The 27,144-nt window shown below is 33.7% G+C and overlaps 3 protein-coding genes and 1 long non-coding RNA gene across 11 annotated transcripts; all 4 read right to left on the bottom strand.

Moving 5' to 3' along the window:
* Positions 1-2,770: 2,770 nt before the first annotated feature.
* On the bottom strand, positions 2,771-4,478 carry LOC131593594 (uncharacterized). 3 transcript variants are annotated; one of them, XR_009281019.1, is made up of 8 exons: positions 4,395-4,478; positions 4,238-4,300; positions 4,030-4,146; positions 3,847-3,934; positions 3,576-3,751; positions 3,413-3,484; positions 3,243-3,297; positions 2,771-3,122 (listed from the first exon to the last, which is right to left on the bottom strand). It is a non-coding gene; the product is annotated as an uncharacterized LOC131593594 (long non-coding RNA). The 3 variants fall into 3 exon arrangements; XR_009281020.1 differs by having other exon boundaries at positions 4,030-4,130; XR_009281021.1 differs by lacking the exon at positions 3,243-3,297.
* A 6-nt stretch (positions 4,479-4,484) lies between these two features.
* Positions 4,485-6,080, bottom strand: LOC131593592 (uncharacterized). Of its 6 annotated transcripts, XM_058866161.1 has the most exons (5): positions 5,897-6,080; positions 5,561-5,746; positions 5,333-5,428; positions 5,194-5,233; positions 4,485-5,098 (listed from the first exon to the last, which is right to left on the bottom strand). In XM_058866161.1, exons 2-5 carry the CDS (start codon positions 5,654-5,656, stop codon positions 4,986-4,988), a joined length of 345 nt encoding a protein of 114 aa, XP_058722144.1. In that variant the 5' UTR covers positions 5,657-5,746; positions 5,897-6,080; the 3' UTR covers positions 4,485-4,985. The 6 variants fall into 6 exon arrangements, 1 of the variants encoding a protein (XP_058722144.1); XR_009281014.1 differs by having other exon boundaries at positions 5,194-5,238; positions 5,333-5,746; XR_009281016.1 differs by having other exon boundaries at positions 4,485-5,086; positions 5,194-5,238; positions 5,333-5,746.
* Positions 6,081-12,416: 6,336 nt separating this feature from the next.
* On the bottom strand, positions 12,417-15,820 carry LOC131593588 (disease resistance protein RPM1-like). The gene is made up of 2 exons (XM_058866157.1): positions 12,792-15,820; positions 12,417-12,702 (listed from the first exon to the last, which is right to left on the bottom strand). Exon 1 carries the CDS (start codon positions 15,663-15,665, stop codon positions 12,801-12,803), a length of 2,865 nt encoding a protein of 954 aa, XP_058722140.1. The 5' UTR covers positions 15,666-15,820; the 3' UTR covers positions 12,417-12,702; positions 12,792-12,800.
* Positions 15,821-16,592: 772 nt separating this feature from the next.
* LOC131593591 (cytochrome P450 81F1-like) lies at positions 16,593-20,534 on the bottom strand. Its single transcript, XM_058866160.1, has 7 exons — positions 20,125-20,534; positions 18,878-19,077; positions 18,232-18,792; positions 17,917-18,067; positions 17,634-17,783; positions 17,312-17,478; positions 16,593-17,198 (listed from the first exon to the last, which is right to left on the bottom strand). Exons 1-7 carry the CDS (start codon positions 20,462-20,464, stop codon positions 17,091-17,093), a joined length of 1,677 nt encoding a protein of 558 aa, XP_058722143.1. The 5' UTR covers positions 20,465-20,534; the 3' UTR covers positions 16,593-17,090.
* Positions 20,535-27,144: the final 6,610 nt, after the last annotated feature.

The following is a 27,144-nucleotide window of genomic DNA, read 5'->3' as shown; positions in this document are numbered from 1 at the left end:
ATAATAAATGTTGCATTAGTATTTTAAAGAGACATTTATTTTGAGACAAAGAAAAAGTGCAAATGAGACACTTATTATAAGACGGAGGGAGTATATTATAATAAAATAGAGGACGTTGTAGTAGTTAATTTTTTTGTTTTTCCGTCTATATTCATTATAATGTGCATCATGCCATCATGTTTCCATTTTTCTCTATTCTTAAGTTCGAGTTAAGTGCTTTGTTGTGGTGCTTAGTTTAACTGTAAAATAGCTTCGTGGGAAGACTTTGACTAGTGAATAGTTACATGACAATTATTTGCTACTGTCATGTGGAGACAAAAGTACATTTCTTTTTGTCGGGTCTATTTACTCCTTAATGGAAAAGTGGGTACTCCTGAATGTTACAGTGAGACACATGAAACAAACATTAGTGGGGTGAAGGACTTAATAATTGAATGTTGATGTGACTTGTGAGACACGTGAAACACGGAGACTTATCTTGCCAACTCTCATTTTATACATAGTACTAATAAGGGACCCGTGCTCCCGCTGGGTAATTGAATTATGATATTTTGTAAATAACTAAAAGAATATATATAGTAGTTTAGAATCTTCAAATAATAATAATGAAAAAACAAAATATTTGTTAATGTGATAACACATAAATGAGTCTTAATGTCATAATATTTAGATAGTATCAAATACAAATGTAAAATATTAGATATAAATGTAAAATTTAAAATAATTTACTTTTTTAAAAAAATGAATAGTAATCTAATAGATTTAATTATATTAAATAATGACGAAGAAGAAAAAATATTATTGTGAGATGGAGAAATTAATATTTAAAAATAAAGATTTTGTCTCTTAAATTAAAATAATGATTGATTAAACTAAAATAAATATTGTCTTGTTAGTGACCCGTGAAATAAATACATTTTTAATATTCTTAAAAATAAAAAAAAATACATTATACTATCATGCGATTGATATAGTATAAAAAAATTTAAATACAAATAAATTTGAAAAAAAAATCAAATTTAACAAATATAAATATAAAATTTTAGATATAAATGCAAAGTATTGAAAAGCACCTCCAAAACTCTCTTTTATTGATAAATTTTAACAATATCTTTATTATGGGATGCTTTTACTTGTGGATCCGTCCATTAATTTTAATTGAAATTTTAATTTATTCATATGCATTGATAGTCGAGGATCCAACGTCGGAATCATCTTCTCTATATGCTACTGTAAGGGTATGTTTGGTAGAGTAGAAGTAGGAAAGAGAGAAATAGGTGAGAGAGAAGTTGAAGAGAGATTGGTAATTTCTCTTGTTTGGGAAGAAGAGAAATTGGAAAGAGAGATTAAAAAAGAGTAGGTCCCACAACTTTTGCATTTATCTTCAAATATGAAGAGAAAGTAAGAAAAGACAAATTAATAGAAAGAAATGACTATTTTGTCCATTAAATTATAAATATATATTTTAAAATATTATTGATCATAAGGGCAATATAGTACTTTTAAAAATATACAACACTTCTCTCTTCTCCATTTCTTCTCTCTTTCTCTTAAAACAAACAATACCTCAAATCTATTTTATTTCTCATATATTTCTCTCTTCTTACACTCTCTCTTATTTATTTCTCTCTTCACAACTTCTCTTTTATGCCAAACACACCCTAAGAAAAACAGTTTAATTTTATTTCATCTTTTATCAGGTTAGAGCATTAATGGACAACCTTGTAATCATAAAAATCACTGCCAACATCTCTTCAATTTTAAATGGTAGCTCTCTTATCTAACCAATATATTGCAAAGAAGCAAGTAGATAGTACTCCCTCTGGTCCCATTTATAAGAAAAAATTCCCTTTTTAGATACATTGAATAGATAATGTATTTGGACAACATATTGTCCGGATACATTATTTATTCAATGTATCTAAAAAGAGAATCTTTTCTTATAAATGGGACCGGAGGTAGTAATAAAATAGCACACTTTTTATTGTCATAGTTTTCCATTTATGATTTGATGGCAACAAATTTATTTTCATCATCATATTATTAAAGGGCATTAAAAATTGAAAAAATGTTAAATTATTGACTTGATCAAATCAGAATATAAAGAAGGTTTATACATGTTCTTAAATTCTCGCTACACTGTAAACAAAGCAACCATACAAAAAAGGCCCAGAGTTAATGAGTTAACTGCCATAGCATGAAGAATAAATTAAAGAATATACAGATTTTTGGACTGAATTTTTTTTCATATTAGTTATTATTAGTTATTCTTGTTTCTAACTTTATTTCTTAAACTTCCTTTTTATTGCGTTAATTCCATTTTTTCTTATGCAGTTGCTAACTGCACCCCCCGAATAGTGATGTTGTTACTATTGTTAATGATATTGTAATTGTATAATATGGTAACCTCCAATTTAACTATTGATCAAAATAATGCATCCCTTTAATTGTGTATAAGTATAACTGCATGATAGAATTCATGATATAAATTTTTTGCGCAGTACAATTCATGAGATACGAAGGCCACTTGCTGATCCATATTAAACTATCCTCCTATTGGTTAATAACTTGCTTCAGAATATAACACTTTTGAAGAAGGTAATAAATATCAAGGAGACTTCCAATAACCACTACTCTCGCTTAATTTTCCCGTGATATGTCGGCCGATCATTTTCATTCTCTGCGTCATGGTAACCATTTTCTTTATTATCTATATTATCATCATCAATCGAGTCTTTAGTCCCACTATTTTCAACCCGAGATTCATCCGAAATGGAACATCTCTGTATATTTTCTTCTTGAACCGAAAAATAGAAATTAAGCTCCAGAATTGAATATAATCATACACATACCAGAAAGTAAGAATTAATCAAAAGAAAGTTTCTTATGTCAAATACATTCTTGTACTCCTCTAACAAAGTGGTAATATTTGCTTGAGCGTTATTTGCAGCAGCAAGAAGTTGTGCTGAACTATCACCACTATCGTTAATTCATCATCCAGCTCACATTCTATGGCTAATAGAAGCCGTAAGAGCAAGGGTGCCATGCAAGCAGCAACAACAGAAGTCTTCATCCTATTCTCATTAGAATGAGAAGCAATTGTGTGCATCATCTTCAAAATTCTATAAAAGTAGAGATGATAATAATTAGATGAAGGAAAAAATAAAGTTTGCATGAAGATGGAAGCTTGAGAAAGGTCTCCAATATAGCACTACACATTGCATTAATCCTAGCTTCCTTACGGTTCTGATTTTCTGTTTTACATCATCATTACTCCCACCTTGAAATAGCTTCTCCCTGTCATTTTGCAACTTATATGTGCGTGAATGAAGAAAGAAACTTTAAAACTAATCTTAATAATTAAAACTAATCTTAATAATTAAAATATAAGATAAGTTCTTAACTAATTTACCTTTCTGTTTGTTTTTAACATCAGGAAATGAAGTAGAAGCGACGGTTTTAGGCTCGTCTATTTCAATGTCCTCTGAACCAAAATAAAGAATGTTTTTGAGGTTTCCATTTGAGAAAATAAAGGAAAAAATGAAGAGGCGTTTCAGTAGAAAACCTATATCGACCTGTACTTTTTAATCGGCCACAACCACTGTTGGACGTCAATCTGGAAAGGAGGGATTGAAAAAATGTCTTCCAAATGACCGAAATTGGAAATTTGAATTTTATGCAAAACTGGTTGAGTAATTGTTCCACCTTTCAATCCTTTGACAATACCACATAGAATCCCCCATTTTGTTGTCTGCAGAAAAATAGTTAGGCTTACTAAACTGTTTTTCTATGGATGGGAACTTTAATGTCCAGAAAGTGACAAATTAGAGAAATGTAGGTTCATACCCCAACCAATGTACCAAACATTTGGTTGAGTCTCCATAACAAATGTAACTGCAATTGATTGAAGTATTCCCTATGATTTGAAGTGTAACTGCAAATGTAACACAAAATTTAACTCATTTACTACCAAAAACAACATAGAGGAAGATACTAATAAATTAACGGATTGTGTATATAAAAGTATACCTAAAAATAACAACCAGTACAAAAGTCATTGTAGGGAGAATATTGTTAATAGCACATAAGTATGTTGGAGAAGTGAATTTCAACCCAGCATAATACAGATTCTGATCAATCACAGGACTAAAACATTATGAAAAAACCTTATCTTAGAACATTTATGGAATAGTTAAAGACGTAATTTAGATGAAGTGACTATTGGACAAGTACTAACCCGAGGAGTCCCAAGACGAACATTTACATGAACATAAGAAATGATATCCTAAGCCTTACCTTCCTGCCAATGACAAGTAAGAAAGTGTGATCATAAAATAGTTCAAACATTTAGCTAGTGAATTTACAAACATTTAGCTATACGAAAGAAGAATCACCATTGTATGTGCCCCAGACAGTGCTGAAATATCCTTGTCATTCAAGCCCATGCGATCGGGCGACAGCACGGAGATGTGACTCACCTATAAATAGCATTGACGTGTTTATACGCTTTCATATAACATTGAGTCTATATGAATCAAATATGGAAAATATGACACCTATTCTATACAGTAAGAAACAAATATATCGAATCGTATTGGCATCCAATTACTTAAATAATATCTACATATCGAGATAAATACAAACCAATGCACAAAACTTCCAAGGAGTGAGCAAAATAATATAAGCATTCATTATAACTGGCTTGTATCAATGTTATAAACCATTCTAAATTACATATTGGCCCGGAAGCTTTACGGCCGGTATTGACGTGAAGCAACAACTCTGAAAATAGTAAAGAATTTCAAAAGATACATTACCATGAAATCTTACTTAGAACGCAAAGAAAAGTTGTAATTCAAATTCATACTCATTTTTGCGAGCAAGTTACATTTCGTAATTATAGGAGAAGGGTTGCTAGAATAAAACTCAGAATGCTCGGAATGGATGCAAGATATACAGAGGAACTTGAAGAAGCCAAAGACCAGCTAGAAAAAGGCGTTGAAGAACTTATGTGGCGGTTGAAACTTGAGAAGCATTGAGATCTGATGTACATCCCCGACAAAATGCGACAAGAACAAAAGTGCATCTGTCAAATTATCTATAATCGAGAGAGGAAAATAAGTAAAATCTAGAACCTATCTTCAAACTAAACAAACAATTAATAATATATAATCAGTAAATGCTTACACTTACAATTTAATTTAGATGAAGCTTCAGCATAAGCTAATTTCATCTGCACTATATAATTGTGAATAGACAGTTAAGTAAACTTGAACAGACACGGCAAGTAAACCTGAACAGACAGGGCATGGAAGGAAAAAAAGGATTATACTTGTAACATGTAGCTTGCAGTTGGATCGTCAGCATCCACTTGAAGTTTAGAGTAGAAAGAAAACTGGATAGTCTTGGACAGAAACCTAAAAGGAAACTAAAAGAAAACTATAAGAAATAATGAAATCAAATGGTTAAAAAATGTGCAAATCAGAAAGGTAAATGTAGGTTCATGAAATCAAATAATGAAACTAAAAGGTAATCTTGATAAAGATATAGTTCATGAAACCAGAACAATATAAGTGCAAATCTGAAGTGATGCTACAACCAAATCTCTGACCCGACAAATACATATGCTGAATCGCATCAGCAATCGCTTCCCCATCCTCAAAACTCACAGATCTAAAATCTTGCAAGAATTTGGCTACCATCCGTTGTCTCAGTTCCCGTGAACATCTTCAACGTCCATTGTCTTCTGCAAAATAGGGAGATTTGCATAGTTATGAAATATGAAATGTAAAAAATGAAGAACAATCAGAGGAACCATTAGGAAAAAAGATAGAGGTGAAGTGAACAAAACACAGAACACGAAAATGGAAATCGTGTGCTATTGGTTTAAACATACCATTGTCTCAGCGGTATGAGGCACCGAGAAGAATGAGGAACCCGCTAGGGTTTGTAAGGAGAATAGAAAGGGGATTGAGGATGTTGATATGAGGAAAATCGATTAGAGAGAATGGAGAGGTGGAGGTTTTAGGGTTTCAGTGAACAGAGAGAGAGAGAGAGAGAGAGAGAGAGAGAGAGAGAGAGAGAGAGAGGAGAAGACGATAGAGAGAGAAAAGTGATTTGGGAGGAGGGAAAAGTGATTTTAATCTGACCAATGGGAAGCGAGCATTTGGCATGGAATGGGACATCATAGTACATAATATTTATGTAGTTACAAAAAGATCCCAAGTAGCATGAGCAAATGAATTTCTTAATGCATAGGAATGAAAGGGCTTAATGGGTAGATTGGGCACAAATAGTAAGAAAAATGATTTAATTAGAATGTTACAATTTTGCCCTTTTGTTAGTGTAAATTAATTTTGATGAAAGGGCAAAATAGGGAGATTGGTCAATTTAATAGTAATGGTAAGATAGTAGATAGTAGACTGTCAAAATGGATCGAAGTCCATGAGCTGGTCCATAGGCCCAAAAATAGTTAGAATTTGGATCTTATTTTTTCGATCCCATTTACATCCGGACCTTTTAAAGCCCAACCCTAAAAAGCCCTAAAAAATATGCGCTGGCCCGTATGGGCCATGAGTAGTCCGTCAGTCCGAAAAAAATTAAATTTTTGATATAACTAAAATTATCCTTTCCTAATTCATAAAGGTATGCTATAAACAATTTGCGTATTATGTATTTTAATTTTTTTTGGTATTATAAATGTATAAATATCAAACAAAATTTGATGGTTTGACTTAATTTCAAACTAAAGGTTTTCATCCTAATATAATTATGTAAATAGTATAGAAAAGACACCATGAAGTATTTTAATTAAAAATAAGATTGAAATGAGATTTAAAAAGTTATGATGTAATTTTTTTATGGTAGGATAGAGTTACTACAAATCATATATATAACAATTTACAATAAAATAATATCCCATCAATCTAACTATAATTGTTATAAAATTTTATAACAGTTTGTTGTTATGATTGTTATAAAATTATAACTGTCATGAATATTTATATATCTTAAAATTTGTTGGAACAGATTATTTAATTTTGTGTGCTACATTGGATAATTTCTGATGTATTTTGAATAGTTGAAATTAAGTTAATATGTTGTTTTACATTTTAATTGTAACTTATATAGATTATTTAGAAATCTTAATTTTAGATATGAAAATTAATATATATATATATATATATATATATATATATATATATATATATATATATATATATATATATATTAGTATATGTTATTAGAAAAATAAGGAGAAAATTTTGTTCTTAGAAGTAGGCCTGTTTAGGGTCGAGTAGTCCGCAGTCCAGACAGGGTTGGGCCTGAGTAGTAAAAATGAAGTCTATTTAAAAATAGGCTTTTTGGGTCCGGCCCTAAAAAGCCCGAGGCCCGCATGGCCGGCCCGTTTATGGCCGAGTAGTCCATTTTGACAGTTCTACACGTCACCCCTTAAGCAGGTGTTTTTATCAAATCATCCATGTAAAATATCGGATTTTAAAAAATTTCGATATTGTACCGGAAATTTCATATAAATATAAAATAGGGAATATCATGCATAACTTAGATGTGATAAGATAAATTCTCTGAAACACGATAGTGAAAAACATCTTTAAACAATCCAACATAAATACATAAAATGTATGCATTTATATATTGGAATTTTCATGATTACCAAGAGACTTTGGTAAAATTAATCAAATGCAAAAAAATAAGTGTTTGTTTGTGAATATCCACTAAACTCTCTAAGAATTCAAATTTTGCAATATATTTTTAAAAGTATGAAATATTTGATTTTATTTCTTCAATTTCACTTATTTTTATTCAACAAGTATTTTGGTGGATGTCAAGTGGAATGAATTTTAGGGGTGTTACGTTGAATTCTTGAAACACACCGGTGGAGTGAAGTACTTGATAATTGATGTGAGGTAGAGTACTTAATAATTGAAGGATGGTAGGGAAGTTCCCTCCCTAAAGTTAGAGGAGCTCAACCCAACCGAGACAAACATGTGAAACACACTCGTGGATTGGCATATAAACTAGGTCGGCTCAATAAATTTGAAGACTTGACACAAAGATTTATTTTTTTAAAATTTCAATATTTTATTATAAAATTATATTGTTTATTGTTATAAAATTACATATGTTAAAAATATAGTTAATAAAATTTATATGAATTTGTATTATGTGTAAACATAATTTAGAAGTTTTATTGAATTTTTTAGGGATTTAAAATAATTAAAATATGATTTAAATATAATTATTTATAGGATAAAACTTAAATACAATTTCTTAAACGTGATTCTTATTATTTTTCAACAAAAATATGATAAGTTTTTAATTTTCTTCTATACATACATAATTTCCTCCTATTTTTACTCTCTAAATGATTCTTAACTACACTTATCATATTTTCATTTAAATTTATGTATTAATTTAAGAGTAGTGCTATTTAGTACGAAGGAATTTGGAGAAGAAATGCAAGAATGAATATGTGTCACTATTTTAGTGGAGAATTTTAAATTAATTTTAAATTTAACTTCCTTTTTAATAGGGATCATGGGGTTGTGGTGATAATGGATGGTTGAAATTTATTCTTACATTTCTTGTTTTTCAATCTTCTTATTAATAAGCATTTTCCTTAATTTAAATATTCTCAAATTATATTTAAATTTATGCTAGATCTAATAAACAGAACCACAAAAGATGGACAAGAAGTATGGACCATGTGATTTTCCGCCATGTTCACATAACGTCATAACCTATATGCAATAAAAGTTTGGTGTTTATAATAACATTTGATTTAAGTGACAATCTGAAGTTATTTTAAAAAAAATTAAAACTATTTTTTATTCTCATTTTAAAAATAGATCTTTTTCTTTTACAAATGAGATATTTTTTAATTTCTAACAATCTCCTTTTTTTTTTTTTATAATAATAATTTTTTGTTTGATGCAAATAATATTGGCCAGTAGAAACAATGCACCATATTTGCGTTGATCTTGGCTATAACTTCGGCCTTTACCACTTGAAAGCGACTATGGATGATGCGGGTGATGATGCACGAGTTGTCTATCATAGAGTATATGCAATAAGGACATACTTTTTGATTTTGGTTGACATAGACATAATCGTGGACAAAAGTGTGATCGATGTCGATGTTGTCTACATTAAATAATTCATGGACTTGAAAAATATTCACGAGTACAATTGGGGAGCATCTTGTTGACGCAGTCGGAAGCCCTAGGGAATAGCATGCGCTAAACCTAAAACAAAACACGGGGTTGCAAGCGCAAAACCCGTCAAATAAGCTCTGGAATCCACCAGATAAAGAAAACTTTAAATTTTATTATAATGAAAGATAATCCTTATGGTCACGCCAAAGTTCTTTAAATACAAAAAAACAAAAAAAAAACCCTAATGCGCTTGAAGACACCCAAATGGACTTTTAATCCAAAACAGAAATAAAACTAAAAATTGCTTAAACATTAAAACTAAAATTGATTAAATATTAAAATATTTTCCGACGCGCGATTTCTTCTTTGATATGCGCAACTAGCCTTCCTACATCACTTGTTTTGCTTACCTCTACTCCAAATTAGCTGAAAGTAGTTTATGGTAGACGAGACAGATGACAAGAAGTAACTGTCTATTTTAAGTAAATTATTTACACCTTCATTGATATAAATTTTATAGTACTTTTGCTACACACATACTGATATTTCAGAACCATTTTCAAGCATGGATCATCCAACATTTTTCAGATATCTTTAACTGTGAGTGTGTTAAAGACTACACTGAGGATTTTCCACGTGTGTGCTCGGTTATCCCACTCAGAGGTAATCCGACGACTGGACCGTACAGACTTGGTCTTGACGGTATCCTGGAGGATGATATTTGTTTCACATCGTACTGTGAACATCGTCAGACATGACATTCAGAGATGATATCCTAGTACATTGGATGACTGACTTGTGGCTCTCGACTTATGTACCTGTATCTACCTGAGTGAGTACTGTTGCAATTTAAGTATCTGCAATGTATTCCTAGGGACTCCATAGTTGCTGCTTCTGCCACTACCATTCGCAGAGATATTGATGCGATATTTATGGACTACCATGAGTATTTGGTGCCAGAAGATGTATGTAGTGTGCCAGCTCCTCGTCCATGGAGTACGATATACGGTTACATCTAATAGTTTTAGAGTGTTTCATCCTTACATGACACTAGAGTCAGAAGGAAACCACCCAAAGGCTAGTTTATCAAGAGTTACTAGAAGAGGAACAGGAAAGGACGGACCATACCACAAATGTATTATCATTGTATTGTTACTATTGGGAAAAAGGTCATAGCTAGAGGAGAGTTTTAAGAAGGCACTTCTGAAAGGGTCACTCTACAAACAATCTTAGCAGAGACACATAATGAATTGTAGATTAGAAGGCAGATGAGGAACAAAGACGTTAGATATACCTAGCAGTTGTATTTTTATTTGTATTTTGATGTAAATATTTTGAAAATTTATATAATTAGTTGTATTTTATGAATGACTGATGTATAGTTTACGAATGGGTTATGACAATTCAATCTTAGTTATGACTAATATATGTGTATGATTTATTGTCTGAGTAGTGTATGATTTTTAAGTGATATGAAATTCGGACCCACTTCATTGTTATGAAATAAACACTTAGTCAATGCGTAAAATTTGATCCTGAAACTTGTCTACTATCTAACATATATTAAAAGATTGACCAAACTTCCTAAATTGTCCTTTCCTCAAAATAAATTTACACTACAAAATGGACAATTTGGTAACTAACAAAATAACCCTTCACCTTTTTACCTTTTGCACCAAGTGTTCCACTCTCATTGGTCCACCAACTTTCTACAACATAATACACTACCTCATTTTCTCTCTCCTTATAAAGTACAATTTCAATTGAAAATATAATATAGTTGCATATTTATGATTATTATTCATTTATAATTGAATCATTTATTTTAAATTTACATATTTTTAAATATATTTTATACAATATTAAATAAATTTACATGATATTAGGTTGTAGTTTACGGGTCACTATCAACATAATACATATTTTATTTATTTTTTCAAATGTTAAAATTTTTTTTATTCTTTTTCCGTCTCATGGATCAATTTTTTTCTTTGCTTAATTATTTAATAATTAAGTAATTCATTTTAAATTTATTTGTATAATGTATTTTTTTAATTTTAAAAACATAATACACTACCTGATTCTCTTTCTCTTTATAAAGTACAATTTCAATTGAAAATATAATATAGTTGCATATTTATGATTATTATTCATTTATAATTGAATCGTTCATTTTAAATTTACATGTTTTTAAATATATATGATATAATATTAAATAAATTTACTTGATACTATGTTGTAGTTTACGGGTCACTATCAACATAATACATATTTTATTTATTTTTTCAAATATTAAAATTCTTTTTATTCTCTTTCTGTCTCATGGATCAATTTTTTCTTTGTATAATTATTTAATAATTAAGTAATTCATTTTAGATTTCTTTGTATAATGTATTTTTTTTAATTTAATTAGCATGTATTTATCTCACGGGTCATTAACAAGAAAATATTTATTTTAGTTAATCAATCATTATTTTAATTCAAAAGACAAAATCTTTATTTTTAAATATTAATTTTTTCTCCATCTCACACTACAAGAATTTTTTTTTTGCGACATATAGGTTGCGACATAATTTTAAAAAAATCGGAAACATTGTACGACGGTTGTAGGCCCAACTGCCCTTAAAAGAAAATTGCGACAGTTCAACAACGGTCGCCCCCAAATATATTTATGGTTATTATTTGAAGATTCTAAATTACTACATTTTTTTTTTAGTTATTTACACAATATCATAATTAAATTACCCATCCTCAAAATATATGTTGTTGAAATTAATTTTTTTAATGGTTAATTTCTATTTTAAATATACAATTTGGTCAAACTTTTTATTTCATATTTTTTTCATATAATTCAAAAAATACTACACCATCGCACGGGTCTCTGACTAGTTCGGATATTAAAATTCAAATTCACCCAATTGTTATGAAATAAAGACCCACAATGCGTGAAATCCAAATTCACCCCTTTCTTAACATACAAACAAAACATTTAGGCAGTATTGTTCTAGGGGTTTGTCTGAAGATTATCATCTGAATTCCAATATGGTATATTTGAATATTGTAATTCGAACACATTAAATGTCAAAAGTCCATGACTTTAGGAAAATTGCAAATCATCCTAATTTCAGAGTCATTCATCAATTATCAGTTATGTTGCAACTCATATATCATCTTAGATTTGATTTTTCTAATAAATGATTATTCATACAACAATCATCTGCAACATGTAGATTTCATCAATGCAAGTAATAGCAACGAAATTGCATACATCTTTCATAACAAATTGAAACATCCATTGTACTGTTTATAGAAAAGCATCCACACAACAACCAAAAATAAACAACACTACATACAAATGACTGAAAACAGAATAAGAACACAGAAGCAATGGTCTATTAATAGAGTACACATTCCTTGAATATATATTAGATGATTCAATTCAAGGAAGTAATTTATTAAGCACACCGTAGAAGGAATGAAGAGACAAACTGCATCTTCATGTAGCAGCAACATGGAGTATACGAACCTGTTCGCATGGAGACAGAAAACTATCAAAATTGAGTATGACACAAGTAACACAAGAGAACCATAGAATTGCTAGAAAAAATAGTATACCTTAATGTTTTAGGTATTGAGTTGAGTAGGAATCGGGCGCAACTCATAGTCATGAAATTTTTCTCCTACTTTCTGACGAATTAGTACAAGCGGAATATGATTGATAATCCAGTGGCTTGGTCCATCTTTCTCTAGATCAATGCTATCGACTAATTCAACCGGCATATCAGCAAATCCAAGGAATTGAAGGTTTTTCAAGTGCTGAAGGTCTTGCGGTACCACCTTCAATTGAGGATTGTTATTGAATCTGAAGTGTTCGAGACAAAGTAAAGCTTCTTCGTCTATAGATACTGAACTTAGTTTGCTTAATCTAGTCAGATCCAACTCCTTCAGCTTATGAAACCCTCCTTTCTGAAAATGCAATCTTTCGCCAGAAAACGCATCATCCCACAAATTCAGCCTCAACAAATTCGGCAAATTCTTCAAAGAGTCTAGTGGATCGTCTACGAAGTTAGATAAACCAAGTCTTAACTTCACAAGATACTTGAGATTTGGAATCCATTTAGGCAACTTTGTTAGCTTGCATTTCAAATTGAGCACTCTAAGATAGGTTGGAGCTGATGCAAGATCCAAGTCAAGGATTTCATCCCTAGCTATAGCACCTATATTCAGAGATTCAAGGTCATCCATCTCTTGTATTGCCTCACATAATGCGCTTCCGTATTCTCCCCGAACATGCTTTATGCCTAACTTTCTTAACTGTTTCAAACTTTTGAGCTCTTGGATAAGGTCGTTTCCACCATGATCCGCTTCCAGGAAGTAAAGCTTTTGCAAAGATTTCAAGCTTCCGATACCTTTTTGCATTTTCACTCCTATTGTAAAGTTCAACATAGCATAATGCCCTTCGTATTTTCTATAATAAGCCGGAAGAAGCCTTAGCTTTGTGAGCTTGTTTATCTCTTTCGGTAACTCATGTACGGGAGTTTGCCTTAGATCCAAGGTTTCTAAGTTGACTAGCATACCGATGGATTTGGGAAGAACGGTAACTTTTGTATGACTCAAGTTCAAGTACCTTAGATGGAAAAGATTCCCCAAGTTGTCAGGAATAGAATTCAACATAGAACTCTCGAAATCAAGCACTTTCAATAGCTTGAACTTGGCGGATAATCCATCCATGAGCTGCTTAGGAGATTCACCTTTGTCGAAAACAAATATAGCGCGAATTCCAGAGTTGCAAGTGTTTGTCAAGTCATTGTTGGAGATAGCTGCTATAGAAAAGCGTCTAGTTATTCCAAGAGTGACTTGTTCGTCATCTTTATGGCATAAATGACAGAAGCTTAAATCTTTCATTTTTCTAATGATCACTTCGCGCAACAAATCATGGACTTGGCAACTTTTGACTTTTCCGTCAAAACCAAGTTTGGTAACATTAACCAAACTTCTTTGTATCAACTCTGTCAGGCACTCTTCAGCAGCTTCCTCCAAAGTTCTTCCCTCCTCATGCCTAACAAACCCTTCGGCCATCCATTGTCTCGTAAGTCTCTTCCTATTGATTATGTAGTCCTCAGGATATATACCGAAGTATAACATACACGATTTCAAATGGTAAGGCAAGTCGTCATAACTAAGCGATAAAATCTTCACTAGACTAGTCAGATGCACATTGCGATCTAACTCCATTCTCAGATTTCGACTCACCTTCATCCACTCGAACACGGTTTTAGCTTTTGTTGACAAAAGGCCACCGATCGCCACAATTGCTAGTGGTAGCCCTCCGCATTTCTGAACGATTTCTCTGGACATCTCCTCAAGTTCTGTTGGACACTCCCCTCTAAACGCCTTGTTGCAAAACAGCTCCCATGCTTTGTTTGTAGGCAAAGGTTGTAGCTCATGAACATGAACAGGAAAAGATTTCCTAAAATATTCAGCTACATGCATCTTTCTAGTTGTCACAATGATTCTACTTCCTTTGTTGTTACTAATCAAGGCATGCTCAATCTCATCAGAAAAATTATCTTTCCAAACATCATCAAATAAAACCAAGTACCTTTTCGACTCAAGGTATTGTCTCACTTGATTAATCAACGTTTCGTCGTCCATCTTCTGCAGACCCCTTGGAATCGGCTCATTGCTGTCCTTGCAAAACTTCTTTATCATTTCCGTCAACAGCTCTCTGATAGTGTACGTTTGAGAAACCGTGATGAAAGATCTACAATCGAAGTTCCTTTTCACTAGCGGGTTATCAAAAACATGCTTCGCGAGAGTAGTTTTCCCGAGTCCTCCCATGCCAACCGCAGAAACCAACATGAGCTCATTGTTTTCCTCCAGTAAGCATCTGAGCAATTCATCTCGCGCGGACTCAAATCCTACAACTTGAGTCTCTTCAATGAAATACGGAGCCATTCGAGGGTCACCAATTCTAGGAGCTTTAGTCCCTCTATGGCTTCCCGCTTCATTGTCAGACCGAAACTCAAACCTCGTACTTCTTTCTTTGATTCTACCAAGCAATAACTTGATGTCTTGAATCTCAGAAACAATCAGATGATCTGGATTCATGGTTGTATTCAAACCCGGAATCATTTGGAGTGCAGATCTGAATATAGAAACACTGGCCCTCTGTGCCAAAAACATGTTGTAGTAATCAATGACATCTTCTATGCGAAAAGACGCTTCTCGCACCTGCTTCACCCAAGTTTTGACTCCATACGATCCCTCTCCTCCTCCTCTTCCTCCTCCTCCTCCACCGTCATCGGCCGCCTTTTTGTCTGCATCCTTGAGGAAAGCATGGATGGTCTCAAGTTCATCTTTGATGTCATTGAAGTCTCTTTCAATCCCTGCTACCGAACTTCTTTCTTCTACTGCATATTTGCAACTCTCTTTTATTACAAATTGGCCTAGTTCTTGCAAAGCAAATAACACTGCAGTTTCTGCCATATCATTTCAATGTTTTCATCAATCAGATTAGCTTTTTTGCATGAATTTTTTTGAGCAATCCAATTAAGTTGAAGTAAAGAGCATTGTTTTTGGTAAAAATAGTTGTGATTAGTGGAAGGAAGTTGACTAATGAATAGTTTAGTCTACTTGACACCATTTTTCTATTGTACTGTGGGGACAGATACAACTCTTTTCAATTTTGGCTGCTATGTTTTTGTTTTTTATATATTGCTTGCAGAGAAAATGTAGTTATAGTTGGTAGTTGTGAATGTAATTTGTTTAATCTTTGAAATTTGGGGTATGCACCAACCAAGGACTGAGTATTCCATGTGGTTTCTGAATTTGTATTGTTTTTAAATGAGAAAAAGCTACATGGTCATGTTACCTAGAAATTGTTCAGAAGCTAAGAAGATAGAAAAAGACCAAAAGCAACAATGTATCATCCACTCTCTTACGAACACGATCAATGGCAATATGGGAAAGAGAATTCATGGTCTTTTTTCAAATATAATCAAGTATAATTCCTTTGACTTGTTTTTACGCATTTCGACTATCTATGGTCTTAAGCTTGGCGGTAGTTTCATGGTGGAGAGAAGGGATATCAGATGAGTAAGATAGTTTCAATAAGAGCATAAGCGTGTAGTTGAACGTTTAGCCCAATAACACTTCCGACACTCCTTGAACTTCCGAACATTTACATTCTCCTTTCTAATTTCACACATATTAATTTACAAATGTTTAAGATACAAGCTAGCATGAGTCAATCTAACAACTTACTTGGCAATTTTGCTAAACTCATGGTCAATCTAACCATTTACTTGGCAATTACACATTCAACAATATTTGACTTTAAAGTTACTTCTCCACACTTTTGCCAAACTCATGGTCAATCTAACCATTTTCTTAGCAATTACACATACAACAATATCAGGAAGCATTGCATTTGGTTCATTTCATTGACATGCTCAAATGTTGCATTTGTAGCAATACAATAATACATACAAGTACAGTTTATTCTAACAATATCAAAGATGATACAACACAACACTAGAACAAACTTCTTACTGAAGTAAAAAAAAGTTTAGAACATCAGAAGAGAAAGAGTTCCTCCTCATCCAGAGAAGGGGAAGCAAAACCTATGGCTCCTAGCAGCAATTTATATACCCTTTAGTGCTTAAAAAACCAACAAAAACATGTGCCATGGCTTTAGGCCAACACACTAGGGCAATGATTAAAAATAGGAAGGAAAAAAACTTGAGTTCATTTAACACAAGGTGTATCCTCCCATATAACCACAGTGAGCCATTAATATCGAGACGAGCTTCCCCATTCGTTTTGGAAAAAAAAAAGGAAAAAGATGATGTGTCAGTGTCGATATCGTGTTTCCTATGTCTGTGTTTCATAGAGTATAGTTGTCTTTTTCTTTCACTGGTCCCTTCTCACAAACAGTATTTGTGAATTAGGATGATGCAGAAGATGAAGATTTTTCAATGGTTCTGAGTCGTCGCCGTTTGAGCCCGAGTTGAACCTTATCTGTGTATAAAGCTAACATTAGTTGTCTTAATCTTTTATGATGTAGATTGTTTTCGTGTCTTTCTCTCGTAATAGAAGTAGGAAAAACAAGAATAATTATTCACATGACAAACCTCATATTTCTTGAGTAGTGATGCCAACAATGTGGCAACAACTTGGATAACAAATTTCTTCCCAACGCAAGAACGTGTACCGGATCCAAAAGGAAGAAACGCTGCATTTTCACGTGGATCGTTTAGTACAATTGAGCTGATTCCATAATCAAGTTGTTCTTCAGAACCTAGAAGAAACATCAATTTTAGAAGATTAGCGATGGATGGGGAACAACTATCAATATCAGAAATCTTTCGATCGTCAAGGTTAAATTATTACAAATATCGAGGTTACTTATAAGATACGAAACGAAACCTGTCAGCTATGTAACCAGGTTCGTACCTGATCCTTTGGTAACGTTTGACAGAAACCGGTACGGATTAAAATCACTTGCGTCTTTCCCCCAATTGAAGTCGTCCTTCTGTACTAATTGAACCGGAACAACGAGTACAGCTCCAGCAGGTACGGTTACACCAGTTGCAAATTTCAAGTCTAAACACAGGGATGAACATTAACGAACATGAAGTTAAACTTCCACATTTCGAGGATATAAATATAATCATTGCATATATTACATAATAATCTATATTATACTCGCTGCGGTGAAGAGTAAGGAATATCTCACCTTGTTTCATAGAACACCTCTGAAGCATGGGACCAGTAGGGAGAAGACGTGCAGATTCATAAATTGTAGCCAATAGCAAATGCATCCTATAAACATCTTCATGCTCATATTTTGAAGGGTTTCTCCCAACCATGCTAATCTCCGAATAAACCTGCAGAAGCATTTGAAAATAAGCAATAGGGAATCGTATGAGATTCAGCATAGGACTCAAAACCCAAGGTTTTGTTCACTGGAGAATAAACAAAAAAAAAAAAGATCGACAGTGAAATTTAATTAAGAATCGGATAAGTAAAGATAGAATAAACAAATTGCTACCTTATCCTGTATTTCCAGATGCTTGATAAGATTAGTCAATACATAGGCGATTAAAGCCGCTGTAGTTTGAGATCCATGAAGCATCATACGCATGATGTTACCGTAAGATTCTTCCTTAGAATTTTGCTGATCTTTTGCTGATTTAGTCAATACATTTTGATCGATATGGTCTAAACTCTCGCAACTCTTTCTGCAATCAAGAATGTCTTCACTTAAGCATCTTAACTTTTTACATGCGCGTCGATACCTCCAAAATCCTCGTTTCCAAAACGGAGTAACATTATAGGAAGCCCAAAAACAAGCATCTTTAGCAATCATCATAAGCAGTTCTTCATATATTGCAGCCTTCGGCCATGTCAAGAAACCGTCTCCAAAGAACGTGGCTGCCATTAATGTGAAAGCCATATGCTGAGAAACCAATCCACAACTAATGTTTCCTCTGACTCTGATGTTTTCTATTCGATCTATGATAAACTCTGCAACCTTCAGAGGATTCAGATCAGCCGTTTTCATCAATCTTTCGTTCAATTCTGTTGCTAATAACTCCCTTCTCTTTTGAACCTAAAGAGAATTTAAATCAAATTCCAAGCAGCTATAGTCAGAACTCGAACACGTTACATGAAAAAAAAAATTGACAGTTAAGAACCTTTTCGTAGGAAGGGGAAAAAAGGCTTGATTGGCCAAAGGCTAAATGAAATGCTTTTCCAGTAAAAGGCAACTTATCCTCGGCTTTTACGAGCATCTCTTGAATTAGCACTGGATCTTTAACTGATACTAGAAGCTTAGTAGGACCTAACCACAGCTTAACAATTGGTCCATACTTCTCGTGGGATTTCGATAACACATCTGGAAATCAAAAGGTCAGGTATGCAATTAGTTTATTCAAAGATAAAATTCTTCATACAATTGATCTCAGTCTAACGCGGTAGGGACTTCGGTGGGTGACTGTCCAAAGAAAATGCAGATTTTATTATTATAACTCAAAATACTAAACTAGAATCTAAGCTATTGATCTTGATTGAAAGACCACCGATGTCCCGGCCGTGTGAATGCGGGGAATCCCCAGCCCTCTATGTTTTCGGGTGAAGCTTATTGCTTTTTCAATGAGGGCAACTCATTGTATGTTTGGTTTCGTGTTTCAAACACCTAGAATTGATTCTACAAAGTGCTAGGATTTGTAGCTTAAGTTTAAACGTGATTTTCACACTAAAATGAATTGTTCAACCCACTTTTGGATAAGTTTATCAAAATATAAAACATTCTTCATCTTCAACTTACTTTTAGCCCGAATCAATTTTTCATAATCAATTTTCTTCATCGCAGAACTAATCACACAACTTCTTCTATGTTTTCATCTCTATTCTAAGCTTGATTTCTCTCATACTTTGTTTTCACTCAATTATCTGCTAACTGTTTCTACTAACATCATCTCAACTATCAACTTCCCGGATTCATGCATCCTCAACCGGTTCAGTTGAGAAAGTGATTCAATCTATCGTAATAATTTCGAATATTTTTAAAACTTAGACTATGTTTGGATATACTAAAATTAACGGAGAGGAATAGAGCGGAGCAGAATTGACAAGTTTTTCCATCCGTCCAAATCGAATGGAAAAGTATTATGGCAGCAAGTGACGGAATGAAATGAAATCCATACCACTTCAATTCTGCTTTGCTCCATCCGATTTTAAATGATCCAAACAATAAAATATCAATTCATTCTATCTTATATCTGATTCCATCAATCCAAACAAAGCCTTAAGTTATATAACTTATATTGGAATATGATTTTGAATCCATTAAAGAAACTCCTAAAATAACAACTATAAGTCAATATCAACAACCAAAAAAACACAACATAACAAAAGAAAAACAAAGATAATCATGAATCACCAGTGAAATTTTCTTTGGAAAGAAGCTTGGAGTGTCCAAAAAACGATGAAGCGGGAGGTCCAGGTACAGTTCTAGCTTTATACAACAAAGCAAAAACATTGAAGAGTCTTCTAAGCAAAAGAAAAGTGATAACAAGAAGAAAAATCCATAGAAAAGCATTGAACTCTCTTGCTGCAAAGTCTCTGAGAAGCTGAGAACGAGTAAAGAGAAGAGTGTTGTTGTTACAAGAAGATGAAGATCTGATCTTGGAGTTCAGAAGAACAATTCCTATAAAAGTGTTTGGAACAGAAAAAGAAGATGAATCAGTGAAACATGATGATGATGATGATGAGTCCTTCATTTTAGAGAGAGAGAGAGAGAGAGAGAGAGAGAGAGAGAGAGAGAGAGAGAGAGAGAGACAACGTTGTTGTTTGTTTTTGGAATGTGGTGACGGTGTCGTTTTGTTACAGTTATTGTGTTGTGAGTGAGATGAGAAAATTGTTTTTTTTTGTTGTTGTCTTAATTATGTGAGTTTAGTTAATTTGACTTGATGGATGCTTAACCAATTGATTAATTTTTGGATTTAGATTTTGAGGTTTTAGTAACTAAAAGTGTTCTTAAGAATTTTAGTATGATTTTAGTATTTTGAGAGTGACAAATTCAATTTTATAATTATTGATCATAAAAAGATAAGATGATTACATGATATATGACAAAATTTTAGCAGATAAGATTGTTTTCCGCCAATCATCATGCATTTCTCATTTGTTGGTTTCATTTAATCTTTTTTCTTTTTTTTTTTTAATAAGCAATTGATTGAAGATATCACACTAGGGGTGCAACCCTTACAACAAAGAAGAAATTACAGAGAAATGAAACAAGATAGAGGTAACTTGTACCAATCGTAGAAACTAGACCGGGACAACATGTTGCTACACGCTAACCATCTCCACGAGAAGAACATAACATTATTGTACACCATCTCAAAACTAAAAGAGACATTATCAAAAACGATTACATTTCTCATGAGCCAAATTTCTTCATTTGATGATATTGTTGATATTTTGTTGTTATGACCTCCTTTATCATCATCAAAACTTATTAAACTTTTTAAGCACATAGAATTGTTAGTGCGTGAGACACTTTTAGTGGGGAGAGAATAAGGAAATAAAGATTATATTATTGAATTGTACAAATAATGATACAGACTATGACTATTTATATACAACCCTAATTAGGTTTGCGCTTACACAACTTGGATTATATTTGATATTATTAGATTATATTATATTTGATATTATATCAATAATATATTAATTCCAATAATATCCCAACATACCTCTTATAATCCAAGTTGTCGAACAACTCTAAAAATAGTCAATCTGAATTATTCCTAATTTCTTTATCAAATTTAGGAATCTGTCGATCTTCAATTATTTGGTGAAAATGTCAGTCAAATGTGCTTCACTCGAGCAATGTCTAACTTCAAATTCACCTCGATTTATCTTTTTCCTCAGGAAGTGAAATCTAGCTTTGATATGCTTACTCTTTCCATGCAGAACTGGATTATTCGCCAGGTGGTTGACTTGTTGTTAATTTGCAACACAAGAGGTTTCTTCACTACGACCCACATTTTTTCAAGTACTGATCTGATCCAAATTGCTTGACATGCATTTTAAGATCCTGCTATATATTCAGCTTCACACGATGATAATGCCACCACAGGTTATTTCTTCGAACACCATGAAATTGGGGCACCAAATACTTGAAAGAAATATCCAGTTGTGCTTCTTCGATCTTCCTTATCTCCATACCAATCACCATCTGAAAAATAAGTAACTATTTCTTCTTTGCCTTTAGAGTCTCGTCGAAATAGAATTCCATAGTCTATCAATCCTTTTAGGTATCTTAGAATTCTTTTTGCAGCCTTCATGTGTGACACTCTTGGTTCACTCATGTATCTACTCACTAATTCGACTGCGAAACTTATATCAGGTCGACTGTTGCACACATATCTCATAGATCCGATAATTTTCTTGAACAAAGTTACATCGATTTTGTCTTCCTCTCCATGCTTCTCCAACTTCAAGTTTGGTTCAACAGGCGAGGATGCAGGATTCAAATCATCCATCTGAATCTCTTGAGTATCTGTTTTACATACTTCCTTTGATACAGCACCATACCTTGCTTTGACATTTGAAATTACATGCATAGGAAATAAGGAAATTTTCCCAGATTCGACATTTCAAATTCCTTCATCATCAGCTCTTTGAACTTTGACAAGTTCTCCAAGAAATTTCTAGTTACCAATAAGTCATCGACATATAAGCAGATGATTATTATATTTTGTGCCACAACCTGAACATAGACACCATACTCAAATTTGCATTTGACAAGCTGATTGACTCTGATATTCAAACATTGTATTCACAAATCTGAGATCAGAAGCAAGTACTAGATGACAGGCTATTAAGTCTAATCTCTAACTGACAAAAGGAACGTTAGAAGCTACAAACGGCAAAGTCAGTAAAAGCAGGAAAAAAGCATGGCTCGAGGTAGTTGACAAAAGTGTGAAACATTAAATGCAAAGTTGTACTATTCACGCAATGCATTAAATGCAACCCAACGGTCATCTTCTCAAACGCCTATAAATATGGAAGTTCTGATCAGAAGCAGCCAACCAACTATTGTGAAATATACTGAAACGTTGTTCAAATCAAAACTCACGAACTTCATCTTCAACCTCACAAACTCTTGTAATATTTAGTGAGTGTTAAGCTTAGAACTTAAGAGAAATATCATTGTTGTGATTATAGCTTGATAAGAAGCAATTCATACTCTTGTAATCTTTATTTTACATTGATTGTAAAAGGTTCCTAGAGTGATCAATTAGATCAGTAGACTCTAGAAGACTTAGAGGTTATCTAAGTGGTGATTTCCTAAAGTGATCAGGTTGTGATCAGTATACTCTAGAAGACTTAGAGGTTATCTAAGTGGAAAACCAGTGTAATCAGATTGATTAGTGGATTAAATCCTCAGTTGAGGTAAATCACTCTAAGGGGGTGGACTGGAGTAGTTTCGTTAACAACGAACCAGGATAAAAATAATTGTGTTCATTGTTTTTATCTTAAGAGTTTTTAAAGTCACACTTATTCAAACCCCCCTTTCTAAGTGTTTTTCTATCCTTCAATTGGTATCAAAGCCTGGTTCTAGGTGTAAGCACTTAACCGTGTTAGATAAAAGATTCAGGGAGAAAAACACAAAGTCAATATGGTTGAAACATCTGCATCAACTGCTACACCTGTTTCTAATGATCAAAACAACAACGGAAATGGTTTCAATGGATATTCTAGACCACAAGTATTTGATGGTGAAAACTTTGAATACTGGAAAGATAGACTTGAAAGTTACTTTCTTGGTCAAGAGTGTGACTTATGGGATCTAGTCTTGGATGGTTACAGACATCTAGTAAATGCTCGTGGAGTAAAGATGTAAAGACAAGAAATGAGTGATGATCAAAAGAAGCTATTCAAAAATCATCACAAGTCAAGGACTATTCTGCTGAATGCTATTTCTCATGCTGAATATGAGAAAATAACAAACAGAGAAACTGCTCATGACATCTTTGAATCCTTGAAGATGACTCATGAAGGCAATGCCCAAGTCAAGGAGACCAAAGCTCTTGCTTTAATCCAGAAGTATGAAGCTTTCAAGATGGAGGAAGATGAAAACATTGAAGCAATGTTCTCAAGATTCCAGACTCTGACTGCTGGATTAAGAGTGCTTGACAAAGGATATACAAAGGCTGATGATGTCAATAAAATCATCAGAAGCTTGCCCATAAGATGGGGCCCAATGGTGACTCCATTCAAGATAAAACTAATGTCCTATGTCTACTATCCAATTAAAGATCTCAAACTCTCGCTCTGTTGACCTTAACCTTTATTAGTTCTAAAATCTCAAACTCTCGCTCTGTTGGTTTTATAACTTTATCAAATTAAATTAGACACAAAACCATAAATGAGTGATTTTTAATAAAACATATTTAAGCCAATTTATTTTGGATCCCTACGGTTAAATTACTTTACATACCGACATCTAAGTAAATTAGCCAGACATATTGATACGATTAAACATGCATAAATCGGTTCGGTTCATAATAAAAGGCATATTAAATGGCATACTGTTGCACCCCAAAATTTGCCCACTTATTTATTCCCCAATTGGCCTCACCTTACATTCATGTGCATACCTCATCTAGGCCATTCATCCATTACATTCATTCATATCATTGTTACTGTTCAACAAAATTGATGAAACCGAACTTCTGCATGGGAGATATCTTGGTTCAAAAGAGAAGGTTTGGAGTATAATTACATGGCCTCATTTCCATTGAAGTTCTCCTAAGATCAGGGTTTCATTCCCTCCAAGTCAAAGCTCCGGTTAAAAGATACAGATCTTAAATTCATCGGGGCTTTCAAATTAGGGTTTTTGACCAAAGTCAACCCTGTTGAATTTTTGGTCAAAATTTAATTAGAAGATGATTTTAAAATGTGAAATGTGGTTGTCCTGTTCATTGGAGCTTCTTTGGTTGAAAACTGATTGAGAGATTGAATCGGAAATGGAATAGTCGGGAAATTCATCTGAGATCAGAAAAATCAGAAAATGTTGACTTTTTGGTCAAAATCTGGGTCAATATTCAAATGTTGAATTTTGATCGAAAAATCGGTCAAAGAAAATTTAAAGAAATAAATAAAATCAAGAATAACCAAAGTTTCCAAAAATGGAAAGTTAGTTGAAGTGTGAAAGTTTCCATAAGAGGAAAGTTCTAGACTTAGAAAATATTTTACGTTTTTAGAATGGTTGACCAGCTCACTTCAGGTCAATTTTACAGAAACAAAGAGGCTCCAATTCGAGACAAGGCCAACATCAAAAACGTTCATCTCATGGCCCTATGCAAGTTTGTAGTTGGAATTATTTTCAAAAAAGGCTTGGATCAAAAGTTACAAGAGCTGGAAGTTTGAGAATCATCATTCAAGCAAGTCAGGATGCCAAGCAAAATTCTGGGCAGCACGCATGCATTTCTACAAACATGTGACGTGCAATATTGGAATCTAGTCTAAGATCATTACAAGCATCCATCAAGTACAAACTTGGTATGTACCTACTCTTTGCCATGACATCTACACGATGAAACAAGAATCAAGCCATTTGGATGAATATTGAATCAATCATGAAGCTTCAAAGTCACACCCTCACACTGGTCAAAGGTGGGCACCTGGCTGGACAGAATTCCAGGTCACGCGCGTGCATTCTATCAAACACATGGCGTGTCAACTTTGAGATCAATTCTAAATCCCTACAAGTCTCCATATGGATCAATCTTGATGTTAAATCATTCTTTGCCATGCTCTATATACAATGAGACAAGAGTTGGATCATTTGGACAATTATTGATCAAGATGGAGAGGCTCAAAGTCATGCACACACACATCGTATATGGGTTGGCCAGAACATGTCATGCGCGCGAGCACTCATGCAGTGGTGTATCATCATATTCCAAGTCATTTTGTGAGAGCTCCAAGCATCATTTCAAAACACTTCCAACACCATTCTTGCACCATTACATGCCCGTTTTACAATGAGCCCAAAAGTGAATCAAATAGTGAACCACAGCTTGAGATATAGATGACCAAAGTGAGCATTATGAACATGATGAGTTTGGGCCAGGCGTGGGGCATGGAAATTCTACAGCAGGTGCATATCCATCATGTCACGTTATTAGTTACTACTACTTGCCATGCAGTGATCTGAAAACACGAAAGCACACAAAAACCATGCTACAAATACACTACACTTGCTCATTAAGTCTTAAAGGGAAAAGCTATGCTACATCATCCCCACCATAACACAGTACAACCACACTATATAAACTCTCACCTCACTCTTTCAAGGAGGACACGCTTCATTTTCTTTTTCCAGTTTCAAATCTCATCTCTCTCTCACCCTTCTCTCCATCCTCCAACCGCACTCTTCTCTTTTTTTCCAACAACCTCCGGCCACCATAACTGAATAACTCCGGCCACCACCAAATCTCAACCACCGTAACAAACCCTCAACAACCAAACTGAATTCTCTTTGTCACTCATCATCAACCTCCATAACTAGAGTTTGAAGCTTCTCGTCCACTAAGGATCAACATCTTTCCATAGGTAAGATCTCTAAGTCCCACTCAGCATTGTAGTAAGATGTGCTAGGTTCATTTGCATCTGGCGCGCTCCTCACACCAAGGAGGCTGGAGCATTAGGCTCACATGTTTTCAGTGTTGTGTGTTGCATTTTGTATGTTCAGATTTGTTTGTTTGAATTTGGAATATGAATCAATTTTTCTTTAAGTTTAATTGCTACATTCAGGTCCTGCGCGTGTAAACAAGTTGATTGATAATGGTAGATGTGGTTTTGGGGAAGGTTTTGATAGTTTAGGGTTTCAAGAATCACATCGGTTCGATGTTTAGAACGAGTTTTAGAGGAAACTAATGGCGGATTTGAAATCAGCTCACGAAACCGAGCTGAACGATGGTCGCGCTTTTCATTTCTGAGCGTCTGACTCATAGTTCCGGCGAAGTTGTCTCGGAGAAGACGACCGGAATAGTATTTCCGGCGTCTGAGTTTTTGGCTTTTACTTATCTTTAGTTTGCATACGTGGCACACTGGTACTGGTTCTTGCTCCCATTTTTGTGCTAATCTTGGCCCCATTATAATCATTGGCAATGGCGTTGTCTTATTGTGATTGGTCCGAGCTCTATTTTATTTTTTAGCCACTTAAGTGAGACTAACCAATTGATGTTGGTTCTCACTATTTTTGCATGTCACGTATTAACATTTTAGAAGCCATAGTGTTACCTGATAATAACACACATGCTGGATTAATAAAAATGAAATAAATGGTTCAATGAGGTGAGGATTTGGGCCATGTTTTCGTTTGGGCCTTAGCGCCACTGATATTTGCGCCCCCTGTAATAGGCCCATGCACCTTCAATAA

The sequence above is a fragment of the Vicia villosa genome, linkage group LG3 (genome assembly GCF_029867415.1).
Source record: "Vicia villosa cultivar HV-30 ecotype Madison, WI linkage group LG3, Vvil1.0, whole genome shotgun sequence".
Classification (NCBI taxonomy): domain Eukaryota; kingdom Viridiplantae; phylum Streptophyta; class Magnoliopsida; order Fabales; family Fabaceae; genus Vicia; species Vicia villosa.
Note: the sequence above shows the minus strand (reverse complement) of the source record. Positions and strands in the feature narration are given on the sequence as shown.